The following is a 16255-nucleotide window of genomic DNA, read 5'->3' as shown; positions in this document are numbered from 1 at the left end:
ACAGTGCAACCATTCTCTCCACTCCCCGTTCTAGCCTAATATCACCATCTTACCTGCAAAATGCAAGAAAATGAACTTGTCAGAGACAATGACTAGACAGTACTTCAGTTGTACTCATCTGCAGGGAATCTCATTGTCTGACGTAATCACGCGAGATTTTCACCCTGTTACTTTCCAGCAACTGCTGCTACTGTAGCGCATTTGCCACCTACTGGCGATTTATGGGTAGTACACCTTCACAATTACACTAACAAATATGAATACTGTACACTGTATTTGAACTCAAAATAATGACTCTCTATCCGTAAACACATATGAACATGTGGACAATTTATACACACATTGAATTAAAGAGATACTCATTTAATGAGCGTCAACAGACTTATTGCGCCACATTAACACTGTTTGAAGGCTTTCCTATAGGGTCACCTGTTTTTATGAGAGAAGGACCTCAAACTCCCAATAAACAGACTCATCCCCCTGGACTCACTCTTTCCACAATGTTTGCACTATTGCACACTTTAATTGATCGCTAATTTATCTGTTTATAGAATATACTGTCGTTTTTGTAATATCGTTTACTTTTTATAGTATGAGAGAGAGAGAGAGAGAGAGAGAGAGAGAGAGAGAGAGAGAGAGAGAGAGAGAGAGAGAGAGAGAGAGATATGCTTTCATTCACCGCGTCTCTCTCCTCTGATCGCTAAAACGGGTCTTTGGGCTCACTTGATATTACGGTAATCTCCGGCCTCCACCCTGGAACGAGCATTTTTTTTTAAAGTGGAATCAAAATTTAAGAGAAACCGGATCTGCGAATGTGGGGCTGCAATGCATGTGGGGCTAACTTCAGCGTCGTGTTGTAAAAGGACTCTAACTTCTGGGCTACAGCCCGGAATGTTTTAAATAGCTAGCGACGCACCTGGTTAGCGACTTCGATTAAATGCCCCCCTTGTGTATCATGTTAGTAGGATGAATTCCGCTGATCCATGCTCCACACGGCAGCTCTTCCTCCGCCACGTCTTAGCTCTCTCCAGGGTACAGGGCGGGGCTTCGTGGCTGTACCAACGCTAATTGGTGGATAACTTCAATGAAATTCCACCCATAAGCCCGCCCACCATGTTTTCCTGAGCCCCTCTATGGCGGATTGTCCCGTCACTCAGGCCGTGGTTACCAGGGAGTTCAGCCTGGCCTGCTGGTTTCTAAGAGAGAACGACGTGTATATCGGGATAGATTCAGAACCGATCTGTGCGCCTAATCGAGGAGAACATTATCTCCACTTCCACCGTGAAGCTACGCGGTTAGCCTCAGCAGTTAGCCTAAACAGATACCCTCAATATTAGCCCCATTGGTCCAAGACGGTTGTCGCGCATCTGCAGACGCATCGGGAAGCTACGAACAAATGGCCCAGAAAAAGAACCCCAAAACCCGGGCCAAAAAGGGTGAGTGCCCTCACTGGCTGCTAGCCTGTCTAACGTCCACCGTAGGGGGTTATGTACCCTACACACACACACACACACACACACACACACACACACACACACACACACACACGTGTGTGTGTGTGTGTCCACTAAGTCAAGCTGCGGCTGAGTCCTGCTGCTGGGTTGATGCCTTGGGGCTGGGCTGAGCCCTGATGCTGGGTTGATGACCTGCTGAGCCGTGATCCTGGGCTGATGCTCTGATAGTGGGCCTCTACTGAACCGGAGGAGCAGTGTTCAGCTACAGCAGGAGTAGACCCTAGCTAACGGGGGCCTAACGTGTTGTAACTAGGCTGTCTCATAGGACCGAGATGTTAGACAAGTCCTCCTGATTCCCTTTGCTCCGTGATCTCCGAAGTGGAGGTGTGTGTGTGTGTGTGTGTGTCGCCAGACTAGGTCGATGTGACCTAATGCATGTCAAAGTTTATTTATGTATTGTATATCTCCGAGGAAAGCAGTACAAAGTGTAAAGGAAAAATAGTCCCAGTAGTTCAAAACAGAGTAATTGGTGTACTCGCATGCTTTTGTCGAGTCTTACTGTATGTTTCAACCTTGAAATGTTGGAAAGTAAAGCTGTCGCCCTCGCTCTCTTTTCAACACCCCACTCACTCGGCCGATCTGTTGTCCATAGTTTTGTCAGCTCTAAGAATAGACAGGATCGGGTTCTGGCTGACCTAACAATGTACGCCCACAGAGGAGGGCTGTGTCTGCTCCGGTCTCTCAGTGTCACGGGCCATTCTCATCTGCTCGGTCATTGTTACATGCTTCTGGTTATTACTATTTCAACATTGGCTCCACTGTCTCTTTCTTTCAGTTGATTGGCTCATCTCTCTCGTTCTGAACGGCAAGGACCAAGTGTCAGCCTAGGGTCGGTTTAGCCATCCAGCCAACCGGTTCCACAGGGGGCGGGCTTTGGTGAAGAACCATTTGAGCGGGACCAGGGTTCTTGCTCTCAGCTGCTTTCGGTCAGGTTGGATTGGATTACTTCCGGTTCTGTTCTGAACACGTTGGGTTCAGAGGCCAGTTGGGGTTTCTGATGGAGACATGCAGACCCCCAGACTCCTCCTCCACTGCTTCTGGAAAGGAGGTGTACATGGAGGAGGAGGAGGAGGAGGAGGAGGAGGTGATGTATGAGGAGGATCTGTGTGATGATGATGAGGAGGAGGTGGCATCCGCTGTACAGGACATAGGTAGGACTGGTGTTCTAAACAAGTGTTTCTCCTGGTGCGCTGTGTGTCTGTTTGTGGTAACTCTCGGCTTGATTCCCATTGGCTCCCTGTTAGGTGGTCTTAACGAGGCAGAGAAGCCGCTGGTTCGAGCAGAGGTTTGTCCCTACCTACGGGACTCAGGTAGGACTGGACCGGCATCCCCTGGTGTCTTGGTTTGACTGACTCTAGCTGTTGGAAAGCTGCATGCTGTGCTCCAATGTTAGAATGATCCCACAACAAGCCCCGGTGATGATGACTGCTGGTTTGCCCTACTATGTAGGTTGGTAGTGCAAATGGAGGTCTCCTAGATGTCTGGTTAGGTCTTGGCTGCTGCATGGCATGGTTTGATGTGGTTGGTCCTGACATGAGTGTTTGTATGACACAGTGTCTCTGCTTTGATGCTAATGCCTAACTGAACCCCTATGTTTAAATAGCAGTATGGGGATACAGGGTTTGGTTTTGTGGTGCTATGACTTGATGTGGCACGTGTTGTTGTTCTTTGAGATCGTATTGAATATTGGTTGTTGGTAACATATGGACAGACGTGAAGCATTGGGGTTCTGTGGTTTGGTAGCACCATGCTCTGGTGAACTTCAACATAGTCTCTAAGCGTTGTTGTGCAATCCAGCCTTCGCCCTCTAAGCAGAGGTTAAAGGTGCGGTTCGTAACGTTCTTGAAGCCCAGTGCGCGCACTCAGTTTGCAGAGATAAAGTTGTGTGACACTGGCCAAAGGGCCATCTGAACCGTAGGACCATGGTCTGCCCTGACCAAGTGCACTTTATTAGGCATTCAAACATATTGTTTGAAGGTCAGTTATCAATTATTGTCAGGCGTATGGATCTAATAGGTACTATGTAGGGGTAGGTATAGGTTGCATTTGAGAGGACAGTTTGTGTTTGAGCAGCAATCACGAATGGTTGTTTTAAGAATAGCCTGGCATGCAAAAGTGTATGGTGTCACCGTAGTTCCAGCCACCTGTTAGCCATTCATTTACCCCTGCTAGGAGTAGGCGCTAGCTCCTATTAACTACATTACATCTATTGGCTGCAGGCTACTGTGAAGAGAGTTTGAAAGCACCGATGTTTGTTGTTGTAAATAGTCAACCCTCCATCAGTAGTGGAGGAGCGGAGCCTATGTGTTATGGATGTATTGGCTGGTACAACTTTAGGTCACTGATGGCGTCCTTTTGAAGGTATTGATCGATATACTATCCATTTCCATTCCAAATTGGAATATTTTAGGGTCAAATATGTGGATACACCTCTAACTTGGATCTATTGTGTAAAACATAAAGAAAATCAATTCACAACATCATACATTTTCAGATGTTCAGTTCTGTCTAATCACTATTTTTCGTTGTTTGTTCCGTGTCTTTATAAATCTTTATTATTTCCCTCCCGCGAGTCCATGCGAAGCGCCCTCCATCCCGCGAGTCCACGCGAAGCGCCCTCCAGCGAGTCCACGCGGACCGCTCGCCCACGCAAAGCGCCCTCCATCCCGCGAGTCCACACCAACCGCCTGGCCACTCTAAAGAACCAACCAACCCATCACGCGAAACACCCACCCTTCCGCCGACCCACGCGAACCGCCTGCCCGAGCCACCCACGCCAACCGCCTGCCCACCCGTCCGTCCGACCGACTCACCCACGGAAACCGACGCCCGCCCCCCAGAACCGCCCGCCCACACCGCCCGCCAACGCGAACCACCCATGCATATTGTCCGTCCTGCCAACGCCCTCCCGTCCTCGTGAACGGCCCTACCTTAAGGCTTATGCCATCACTTATCAAACCTCTCCCAATTGTGACCCTGTAAAATTATCTTCCTCCATCAGATGGAAAGCCAACGGCGGACAGCAAAAATGGGCTCAAGTCAGACGGAGGGGCAGCAGCAGCAGCAGCAACAGCAGCAGGAGCAGCAGCAGCAGCAGGAGGAGGAGTAGGGCCCAAGACCACCATGTTTACTTGGTTCGTGGTCCTGGCTCTCCTGGGGGTCTGGAGCTCTGTGGCGGTGGTCTACTTCGACGTTGTTGACTATGACAGTGTCATCGGTGAGTAGCGCCCGGCAGCAACAAGCAACCTTTCGTGGTATTTCATGGTAACTGCCAGGGCAAAGGTCAAGGCCAAATTCTTGCTATGACCATTTTGGTTGGCCAAAAAAAGGATCCGCACGCATAAGTCCCCTTGTGTTTTTAATATGCTTTACTTGCACTCTGCATGGTGAGTTGTGTTCAAGAAACTGCCCGGCTTGAGTGTAAAAAAGCGTTGATGATACTGATATAGGTTGTGTGTGTGTGTGTGTGTTTGTCCCTCCCTACCGATGTATTCAGATTTAATAATATTAAAATGTTACCAATATTAATATTTGACCTTTCAGGAAGAGAAGCGTTTCTCATTACAGTGCAGTTGACCTTGAGCTTCATTCAAGGTGTGTTCTTTTTAAAGTTGCTCAGTGTTGTAGACCTACCGAAGCGCTGGAGAGTGCTGTATATCCAACGAGGAGAATGCTTCTCACTGTGCGTTCACACCAAACGCGACAAATCGTTCGCGTTGTCGCCGAAGTTTTTTCGGGCCACAAATCCTGCAAAGGGAACGTAGAGACGCGAATCGGGCGAGAGAGAGATTATTTGCTAGAGAAAATCGGCGACAAGTTTTGATTTGTCGCGCCACACTTTCGCCTTGCACAGGCGAGCGCGTTTACGAGGATTTGTAGCGCGACAAATTCACTGGAGTTGAAATATTTCAACTTTGCCGCGACATTCGCGTGATGACAGCCAATCAGCGTTCAACAGCGTGGCCACTGAGTGACATCTGTAACGTAACAGCCAATCAGCGTTCAACCGGCCAACTGTTCCCTGCAGTGCAGTCCGGGGTGAACCGCAGCATGGAGGAGAAAATGATTGTTGCCGTTTTTCGACTCCCGGAGCTCTATATATAATGGTATATAATATAATATAATTGTATATATAATATCACGGCCAAAAGCTCTGTGTGCCTCCGGATGGCAGGAGGATGGCTGTAGGCAGCTCTCGTAGGGATTGGGCTTTGCAGGGTTTGTTTACCGGCGTTGCTATGGTTACCGGTTTTGTGTTCTAAGGGTTTATTAGGTAGGCCTATCTAATACTGCTGTCTAATCAATACATACAATTCATTCACTGCCTCATCCGTGGTCATTACAATATTATGAATCCGACGTCTCTCCCTCTTCCACAAAAGGTAAAGACATGCAATGGTTATCTGGTAATGGTTATCTCGGCCGTGGTTGAGAATGAATTGGCATGAAGCACCGTTGGCGGGCAAAAGATGTGGCGCTACAAATTCGCCTGACAAAACTTGCACAGCGACAGATTATGATTTGTCGCGCGACAACGCAAACGGGCGACAATTGACGCGTTTGGTGTGAACGCACGTTAACAGCTTAATCATGACAATTCGTATGACTTAAAGATGACAGAATCACTGTGGAACACAGGATCTCTGAATCGCTGAATCATCTGGATTGAATCTGAACAGGATTCTATAGCATTCTATAACTAATATAAAAACCTGATTTGTTTCATTTTTAAATGATCAACAAATTGATTAATTCCTAACACAACATTTGTATTTATATTAAATTATTGGTCTACTTTATTATTTCATTCCAAACAGATATAGAACCAAGCTGTGTGCCCTGTGACTGCATGTCTTCCCACACAGCTTGTCTAATATGTGTCTAACATGCGTCTAACACAGACACACATTATGCTTCGAAACACAATGGCCCAAGCATCATCATTTGCAGCAAGTGATGTCATTGATGGCCAAAAAGGGTGTGTGTGTGTGTGCGTGCGCAACATTCTGGATGATATCAACTATATTAATGCATCATCTAATCTCTAGTCTCAATATGTTCTGAGCAGTTCTTGTTTACCCTGAGGCAGACCAGATTAATACTGTATAATATCCAGAATCCCTTGCTGTGGCTCCTCTCTGCTCCCACGTCTAATGCTTTCTGCTGATCTCCTCTCCCCCTGCCCTCTCTCTTCCCTCCTCACTTTTTGTGCTCCATCTCCCCTTGCACTCTCTCTTGACCTCTCCCTTTCTTTACTATACTTTCTCACTTCCTTGCTCTCTATTTCCCTCTCCCTACCCCTATCGCTCTCTTTCCCTCCTTTGTGTTTGTCTATCCCTTTCTTTCTCTTCGTCTCTCTGTTTCTCTTTGTCTGTCTCTTTCGCGCTCTGTCTCTTCTCTCTTTTTCTCTCTTTCTCTGTCTCTTCGTCTGTCTCTAAGTCTCTTTGTCTCTTTCTCTCTTTCTGTCTCTGTTTCTCTTCATTTCGGTCTGTATCTGTTTCTCTCTTTTCTTTGTCTCTTGCTTTCTCTATCTCACTTTCTCTTTGTCTCCGTCTTTCTGTATGACCCTTCTCTTCGTCTCTCTCTGTTTCTTTTCTGTCTCTCTCTCTCTCTGTCTCTGTGTCTCTCTCTGTCTCTGTGTCTCTCTCTGTGTCTGTCTGTGTGTGTCTCTGTTTATCTGTGTTTAAGTCTGTCTCTGTGTGTGTGTGTGTGTGTGTGTGTGTGTGTGTGTGTGTGTGTGTGTGTGTGTGTGTGTGTGTGTGTGTGTGTGTGTGTGTGTGTGTGTGTGTGTGTGTGTGTGTGTGTCTGTCTGTCTGTCTAAATACAGCGAGGGCTAAGGAGTTCCGTGTGAATTTCTCTGAGGTTCTACAAGGTAAACGGATGTTCTGCTGATTTCTTATCAATGCTCGTCTTTCCTGTTCTCACAAATCACATTCTTAATCATAACACTATACACATTTTATTTGTCTTAAAATATGTATATTTTAATGTTTATCATTTTAAGTTTTATACATATTATGTTATGTGTGTATTTTGTTGATTGAAAAGGTCTTGTTTTTTTACTTCAACATTCATGTGGGTTAGTGTTCGAAGTGAACAATTATCATATTTACCAATTGTCCATGTTTCTTTGTCCTTTTGGAGTTTGACCACACAGAACAGTAATATGAGGGTTGAGAGAGCACCTGCTGACCCTGAGGGTCATGTGAACCAAGGCTGTGGATATAACCTCATTTACATCTGAGCATAGGAAGCCGGCGTGCGTGTGTCTCATCACAAACCACATTCTAGCACAGCAGACTAGTATTTCTAGACGCAGTGTCACATACAAAACATGAATTTAGTCATATCCATTAACCCAAATCGTCACGAGATCCATTTGACTTCTTCAGGGGCTTGGACAGGGAAATCCGGATGTGACATGGTAAAGCAATAGAAATAGGCAAGGAATGGGACCCACATCCATTGCACATTGACCCTTGTTGAATATATTCTTTGTTTAAAATCCAGTCTGCATGTGGCTGACTCATCTCTCTTCTCCTCAAGGTAAACTGATGGCGTACGATAGAGACGGAGATGGAGACTTCGACATGGAAGATGCTAAAGTTCTGCTTGGCAAGTTTCCTTAAAACAACATTTCTTTATCTCTACTCCCTCTTCATGTCTCTGTTGTTCCTGTCTTTTCTCACTGTGGCTCACTCTCTTTCTATCGACATGCCTCTCTTTCTAATGCATGTTTACCGTTGTGTGTTTTAATACTCCAACCTGGGTCCATAATACCTGCCTCCTCCGAAGGGTGGATGAATACATATTACACACGTACATATTTAGGGGTTACATATTCCGGAGGCTGATTAATGCATTAATCAGCCTAGGTTCTAGGTTCTTAATTGACGGACCGAACTTAGAACCTAGACCTATTAAAGCCCTCAATGCCTTTCACCTGAACCCCGGTATACTGATAGCCTGATCACCAACAGACTGTGTAAAGTTATTACTGACCTGGGACATGCCGTACCTTGATCACCAACAGACTGTGTACAATTAATACTGACCTGGGACAAGGCTATACCCTGATCACCTACAGACTGTGTACAGCAGTAGAGGCTTCTCTAGTGAGTAGAGGGAGGAAGATCCTCCTTAACATTGTTGAGAATAAAAAATGTAGATTGCCCCGACTACTGTAATGAATTAATGCCGTTAAATATTACTACTTTAATGCCTTTGTATATGTAATGTTTGTTTCCCTGGGTAAAGGGGCATTAGCACCACCTGTCGCCTATTGACGATTACTTCAGGGAGGACGTTCCTCCCTCTCCGTCATTGACTTCCATTCATTTCCCCGAAAGTGTTGGCGGCCAGTGAATAACATGGGGTTCAATGGGAGAGTGAAGGAAAGTCCTCCTCTGAGTGGGTGTGACTAGCTAAGAGATCTGGATCGCGTCAACGTCTATTCACGAATAGGCTAGAGCCCTGGCTGTGGTATGAACCAATATGCAGGAGCCCTGGTTGTAGAGCAGCCTGAAGGGGGTTTATCCCTTCGAGTCTAGGCTACGATGACCAACGAACCTGGCACTCACTGCTCAGTCGTATGCCTTGTTTCCACCGAGCGGTGCGCTACTGTTCGTTGCGGTACAGTGCGGCTCTGTTCGCTTATATTTGAGTTCCCGCCGAGCGGTGCGGTTTGGTGCGGCTCCGTTCGCTTATGCCCCTTTTCCACCTGCGGGTATGCTTCGGACCAAGCACGCCTCAGCCTAGTAGTGAGGGTGCAGTATAGCCGAACTCAGTTATGGCTCGCGTTTCCACCGCCGACAGTACCCTTATGGTAGGGCGGCCATTAAGCCATATGGCGATAGCCGTGGCAGCTACGTAAACATTGTGACCTCATAGCAGCCTAACACAGCGAAGCCTGCAAATAAATCTAATGAAAAAGAACGCGCACAATGAACAAAGAGCAACGTTTTAGGACGTCCAAGAAGGACGTTAAACTTTTGCGCAAAACCTTCTTTAATAAACGAAGCTTTCGCCGTTGTCCAGAAACACCTCGCGGATAATGTGTTTGTTTGTTATTATCCCCCTGTTGCACGGAAGTGTGATTCTGTTGACCAATCAACGGACGGCGTGTGTAGCTCGAACTTGCCGGCACCCTTTCAGGCGTCTCAGTACCCCAACGGAGGAGGACTGTGAGACGAGTACGGCTCAATACGGCTCAGTCCGGGTCACGCCCACTTTTGGCGGTGGAACGCGATCCGTGCCGCACCTTTGCGGACTTTGCACCTTCCAGTGAAATGCGCCATTATGCCCCTTTTCCACCGGCGGGTACGCTTCGGACCCAGCACGCCTCATCCCAGTAATGAGGGTGCGGTATAGCTTAGCTCAGTTACGGCTCGCATTTCCACCACCGCCTTATGGTAGGGCATGGTTTAAGGCGTATGATGATAACCGCGACGAATACGTCTCAATACGGCTCAATCCGGATTACGCCCACTTTCGGCGGTAGAAATGCGACCCGTTCTGCACCTTTGCAGACCGACCTGCACCCTCCGGTGGAAATGCGCCATTATATTGCCGTTTCCACCGTCAAAAGTTGGGCAAAGTCTGAAAGGGCGGCAAAATTGGTGGAGCTACACACGCCGTTATTTGGAAATCACTTTAAAAATAGGTCACTGATATCTTTGCAACTCAAACAGCGAGGAGGATTGACTTGATCTATAAATTAAGTACCTCAAGCTTAATTGGTTTAACACCATGACCAACATTCTGAAACATCAATTAACATCCACATTTGCCTCAAACAATTTAGGCTTTCAGCCTATGTAAATAGTTGTGAAATAATGTTCTTGTTGTTCTTTTAATTGTTTGTTACTCTGACCATTCTGTTTGATATTGTGGAAAGGATGTTAGTAATTGATTCAGAGCATGATGTATTTTAAATGGCATCACTTTTGGTCTTGTTTCTTAATTTTTCTTCAAACAATTGTAGCTGAAAATAAACATAGCCAAATTAGTCATTGAGGGAAAAAATAGGCCCAATGGTAGGCCCAGATTTTTTTTATAGTTTTGCAAATCAAGAATAGGCCTGATTTGACATGCTGCCCACCCACTGGTGGGCATTACTGCCACTGGTGGATTTGTATCATTTGTATTCACATAATTATCCCTCCCTGCTATTTTGTAGTTCACCAAAACACCCTGAAACAACTTGAGTCTCACATACCACCATATGCCACCATACGCCACTAACAGTGCAAGCAGGCCAATGGCAACCAAGCGCGCAGTCCTTCCTCCCTCACTTTAAAAACCACCAGCCGCTACTGGTGTACAGTTCATACTGACCTGGGACAGGGGCTTTTGTGCATGTCATGATGTTCAGTACATTTATTTTTGTGCTACTGTTAATAATGAGGGTTAGGGTTAGTGAGTTGTAGGCCTTGGACAAGATGGCGGAGGCTTCACTTTGGCAGGAGAGGACAACAGATACCAGTTATTGTGGTGGCACTGGTTTTTGATAGATGATGGTTTGTCTGGAAGTCCTTAACCTCACAATCTGCTTTCTCTTTCTGCATCATTACCCTTCATTTGACCCCTTTGTGTTATCATCTTGTCCCTTTCTTCTTCTCTTTGTTTGATTTCTCTTTCTACCTCCTCCCCACCCCCATCTCCTGCCCACTGTGGACCAACGGCAATCCTCCAAGCTCCTCCATTGTTTAGCTTCCTTTCTGCCCTTCCTGCTTCCTATCTCCCTCTGTCCTCTCCTTCTTAACTCCCTTCTGTCTTCCTTTGCCTACTTACTTTTACCCTCCACCTTCTACACAATGGTTTATTTTCTTCCTTCATCCCCTCCCCTCATTCCTCCACCGGACCTTTCCAACTCCACCCCTCCTCCATGGTATCCTCCTCTTTCTCCACCTCTCCTTCTTTCTCTCTCTCTCGTCAGGCCTGACCAAAGATGGCGACGATAGTGAGAACGCTGATTCACTAGAGGAAGTGCTTGATATTTTAGCCCAGGAGGGATCCGATTGGTTCTATGGCTTCTTCACCTTCCTCCATGATGTAGTTACCTCGCCCGTAAACAGAGGGGTGATGGAGGAAGAGGAGCAGGAGGAGGATGAGGAGGAGGGAGATGAAGACAGGCAGGCAGCGAGCCAACGGGAGGGCGGAGCGGCCTCGGATGACATGGTTGAAGGTGTCATACTTGACCTCCTGAACCAATAGGAACGAGGGATACAAAAGCCATATCCAATAGAAAGGCTCCTTGGTTCCCATCCAATGGAAATGGTACAGGAAGTGTTTGGTCCTGCTTGATAAGCAAAGGTGTGTTTAGGACACTTTCCCAGATCTGTTGCCAGGTCAAATCAGGGAAAGAAGGATTTCACAACAATTACTGTTATGGCATAGCGCTAAGAAAATGCTAATTCATTCTTTCTGAACTTTTGTGTCCAAATTATACCATGCTTATTCACATTTAGGGAATTGAGTGCAATGTTTGTGTGCTTAAGTTGTTCCAATCTGGTGTTATCATGCTGCACATCTGATCTGCTGAGTCTTGCTCTGGCTCCTAGTGCCACTGCAGTGGATAGGTGGTCTGATCAAGAAGCACCTTCTACATTTAGAACCTGCTTTCTAAGCACTTGATTACCGCCAGATATTTTCAAAATAAAACTGAGGTTGTTTCAACTGTACCATTGTGTTTAAATCCAGATAAAGCCCCTTGAGTGTGCACTCTTGCTGTGCGCATTAAGCTTGCGGTGGTCACATGATGTCCACAGCGTCAGCTGGATGAGATGTTGTAACGGAGCAGAGAGGCTAGAGGTCGGGACCGTTCATTCAACTTAAGCTTCATCTGCCATTGGTTCTGCTTCAGAGTGATAACCATTATTAGTGTCACTGTTGCAGTTGATCAAGTGAACTTCTACCTACCTTTTCTTTTGCCTTCATATAACAAATAATTTTATTACTCGGTATTAACATAGAAATCACACTACCCAAATATTTAACCTCTCCTTTTTAACGTATCTATAGGATACATGTGTATTGATTAACTATCACATGCTTGTGCACCTGCAGTTCTCAGGGTAACCCCTAGGGGGATGGTCATTTTAACGCAATCCTTTTTAAAGAGTAACCAAACATTACACTGCTCATTGACTGAAGCGTCCTTGGGATGTTGCCATAGCAGCCAGGGACATCCCTGGGGTTCCGGGAAATGTTTAATGCTATAAGTGTGGATAAGGGTATGGTTACTTTTTAAGATGTTGACAATAACGTATATGATGACATCAACCCATTTTAGTTCTCCATGACCTCACTTCTATGTTCTGCCTGATGTAACATCTGTAACAATAAAGTGATCGTCCTCTTTTTAAAAAGTTTTTTGGTAAATTATCAACATTAAATTGCCACTGGCAATGACATTTTCGACCTATCAACTGTATATTTGCCAATAAGACTGTTGATGTGCTGGATGGTCACCTGGCGGTAGACGGGAAGTAGACGCAGTGCGGGAAGCGCAGACACACGTTGAGCGCAGATACATGGGGATACAAGGGTAGTCTTGCTAGACAGGAAGGGCTGAAACACAGGGAACGCTGAAACACAGGGAACGCTGAAACACGGGAAGCATACACTGCGTTTACTTGGTCCAATCAGAAAGAAGAGACCCTTGATTCAGACAGGGCAGGGTCCCCGCCTCAGTGGCCCCCTGGACTGAGCCAACCCCCACATGAGGGCATCAGCTGGGGTGTGGGGAGACGTGTCCGCTCAGGGGTCCCTGGCGTTGGATTAGTCTGAGGATTCTTTGCATGGCCAGCAGCAAAGGGTTTGATGTTGAGCGGCATCCTCGGAGTTTAGCAGGTAGTAGTGTGTTTAGTACACTAAAACCTTTTGGAAATGATGAACCCGCCAAAGGGTTTGCCTAGGTGTTTTTACTGCATGAATTTTGATGATAACAGTTAAGTTAGTTTACATTTCTTTACACCAACCACTGCTGTGTGCATTTGCATGGTTTTACTTTGTGTTATTACTGATTATGAGGAAACGGTTTGGAATAAAAGATAAGGTTATAATACATCTTCATTTAGCAACAGCCATAGAAAAAAACACAAATGAATAAATACCAGAATAAACTTTGGTGCTTATAACTTGCTGTTCAATTTGAAAGATAGTGCCAGACAAGTATTTCTTACAATCAGCACCTTGGGTTATAAGTCTTTCAATTTCCAAAGTGTTGACGGTTCTTTAAAGTATATTTACTTCAAATAGGACCGTTGTCTGGGATTATAAATTGGGTTGATTTGGGATGACTTGTATAATTTTACCCTTGTTCACGTGTCACTGACTTGGTGTCATGTCCCTCTGATCAGATGACGAGAAGCTAACTGGTGCTACTGTCCCAAAGAAAGCACTGAAAACAGGTAACTGTGTGTCTGTCATAGTACATCTATAGATCTCTGTGCCACGGAGACCTCTTTTAAAACCCTTTATCAATTTCTGAAAACCTCACAGAGGAAACACAGGATGTGAAGAACATAGACCGGAGGAAAGGTAGTATAATTTGGTTTTCGTTCCATGCCTGAACCCCGACACTTGAAGTTGGCATGGCATTTAACACAAAAATGGTTGCCTGTTTGATTCCTCTCCACTTAAACGGTATTTAAATAAATGACGAAACCTCCAACGTTGAAATCGCTCTGTGTGTGTGTTGGTCAACATGTCTATGAGGAGAGCTATAGGTGTGTTTGTTTGTAACTGGAGTATCAAACATAATGCAGTGTACGTATCTAAGGGCCTTAGGGAAACAGACGCTCAAAAGTGCAGTTGTAATTGTGCCTGGGCCCGGTTTTACCTTTGAACTTTGTATTTGCATGTTGTATTTGTCCGATTTTTCATCAAATAAAGTGAGTGACCCTTTCAAAGTGTGTGTGTGTGTATGTGTGTGTGTGTGTGTGTGTGACTACACCAGAAAAGGTCATTGAGGTTCTTGTTCCAGACATTGAACTACCAAGAGGTAACAATCCGTTTTTGTCTTTTAGTGTGTGTCTTTTATGTATTTGTCTCCTATGTAAAGCCTTGTGACTAGTGGTGTTTTGGAGGCAGATGTACAACTTGCAGATATGGAAAGTAAAAGTTCCCTGCAGTCTGAGGCCACTGATCTGCTAACCAGCAGAACTGGAGAGTTTTGCTGGTGAGCAGTGGATGACTTTAGGTGGAAGCGCTGCAGCTCCTGTAGTTCATGAGGTCTGATACTCTCCTCTCTGCTCTCTCTCAGAGGGGAAGGTTCCTGGGTGGAACAGATCTGGAGGTACTAGCCCCCGTCAAGCATGAAGGAAGTATAGGCTGGGCCTGGCTCTAGCAGGGCTCTCTACTGTGTGCTCTATTGGGTTCTTTACTAGGTGCTCTATTGGGGTGCTCTATTAGGGTACTCTACTGGGGTGCTCTAATGTGGTGCTCTATTGTGGTGTTCTATAGGGGTGCTCTGTGAGTGAGGTGTTGCATGGCTTGAGTTTCTGTTGGTCTTCAAACAGACCTTTCTGATGTACTGTAAGAGTCTGGTGGTGAGGGGGACCAAAGGCCCGGCCAAGCCCTGGTATGAAACCTAACATTCCATGATTCTGACACTCAATTACTAACTGCACTACCTAAATAAACTACCAGTACTGAATGCTGGTGTTGATGCCTTCTTCCCGTTACATAAGTTGATGTTGGCTATTCCCCTCGGGTGGCTTGCCGTTGAGTGCCTTGCCCAAAGACATTGGCTTTGATGAGTCGTTGACCAACTGACCTCCATCCTGCATCTGAGACCGTCACATGTCTGCATGTTTGCCTGCTGTTCTGAGCCTTCTGCGGTACTCCACCATTAAATGTCTCTGGTGTTCTCAACCCCCACCATCACCACCACCACTACCGACACCCGCCCCAGATGAGCTGCCCAAGGGCCTGGGGTTGAAGGTGCGCTCGGCACTCCAGCAGCAGCTCAGGAGCCTCTACCAGAGGATGGAGGCAAAGAAGATCTCCCGGGTGGTGCTGGGGGAGGTCCGAGCCGTCCTGGAGGAGGAGGAGGAGGCCAGTGAGCTCGCCTGGGCCTTGAAGATGAAGAGGCTGGAGGCCGCGCACAAGGCTCACCACATCCTCAGAGAGGAGGAGCGGAGACGAGCCGAGGAGGAGGAGAACATCAGAAGAGTGGCAGAAAAGAGACGAGAGGAGGTGCGCAAGAAGGAGGCAGAGGAGGAAAAGAGGAGAGAGGAGGAACGCAAGAAGGAGGCACAAAGAGTAGCTGAGGAGAAGAGAAAGGAGGAGGAACGCAAGGAGGAGGCACAAAGAGTAGCGGAGGAGAAGAGAAAGGAGGAGGAACGCAAGAAGGATGCACAAAGAGTAGCTGAGGAGAAGAGAAAGGAGGAGGAACGCAAGGAGGCACAAAGAGTAGCTGAGGAGAAGAGAAAGGAGGAGGAACGCAAGGAGGCACAAAGAGTAGCTGAGGAGAAGAGAAAGGAGGAGGAACGCAAGGAGGCACAAAGAGTAGCTGAGGTGAAGAGAAAGGAGGAGGAACGCAAGGAGGCACAAAGAGTAGCTGAGGAGAAGAGAAAGGAGGAGGAACGCAAGAAGGAGGCACAAAGAGTAGCTGAGGAGAAGAGAAAGGAGGAGGAACGCACGAAGGAGGTACAAAGAGTAGCGGAGGAGAAGAGAAAGGAGGAGGAACGCAAGAAGGAGGCACAAAGAGTAGCGGAGGAGAAGAGAAAGGAGGA

General features: G+C 46.5%; 1 protein-coding gene across 4 annotated transcripts in view; it reads left to right on the top strand.

Moving 5' to 3' along the window:
* The first annotated feature begins 1174 nt into the window (after window positions 1-1174).
* Window positions 1175-16255, top strand: part of unm_hu7910 (un-named hu7910) — a 47667-nt gene continuing 32586 nt past the window's right edge. For 2 of the 4 annotated variants that reach the window (XM_079754405.1, XM_079754403.1), the window contains exons 1-5: window positions 2477-2665; window positions 2759-2824; window positions 4516-4731; window positions 7342-7386; window positions 8061-8129. In XM_079754405.1, coding sequence (XP_079610531.1) covers window positions 2512-2665; window positions 2759-2824; window positions 4516-4731; window positions 7342-7386; window positions 8061-8129 — 550 coding nt within the window. In that variant the 5' untranslated portion in view covers window positions 2477-2511. Of the gene's footprint in view, window positions 1437-2476; window positions 2666-2758; window positions 2825-4515; window positions 4732-7341; window positions 7387-8060; window positions 8130-16255 lie in introns of those variants that run through there. The other 2 variants (XM_079754406.1, XM_079754404.1) reach the window with 2 other exon arrangements.

Source organism: Pollachius pollachius, assembly GCF_949987615.1.
Source record: "Pollachius pollachius genome assembly, chromosome: 17".
NCBI classification, from domain to species: domain Eukaryota; kingdom Metazoa; phylum Chordata; class Actinopteri; order Gadiformes; family Gadidae; genus Pollachius; species Pollachius pollachius.
Note: the sequence above shows the minus strand (reverse complement) of the source record. Positions and strands in the feature narration are given on the sequence as shown.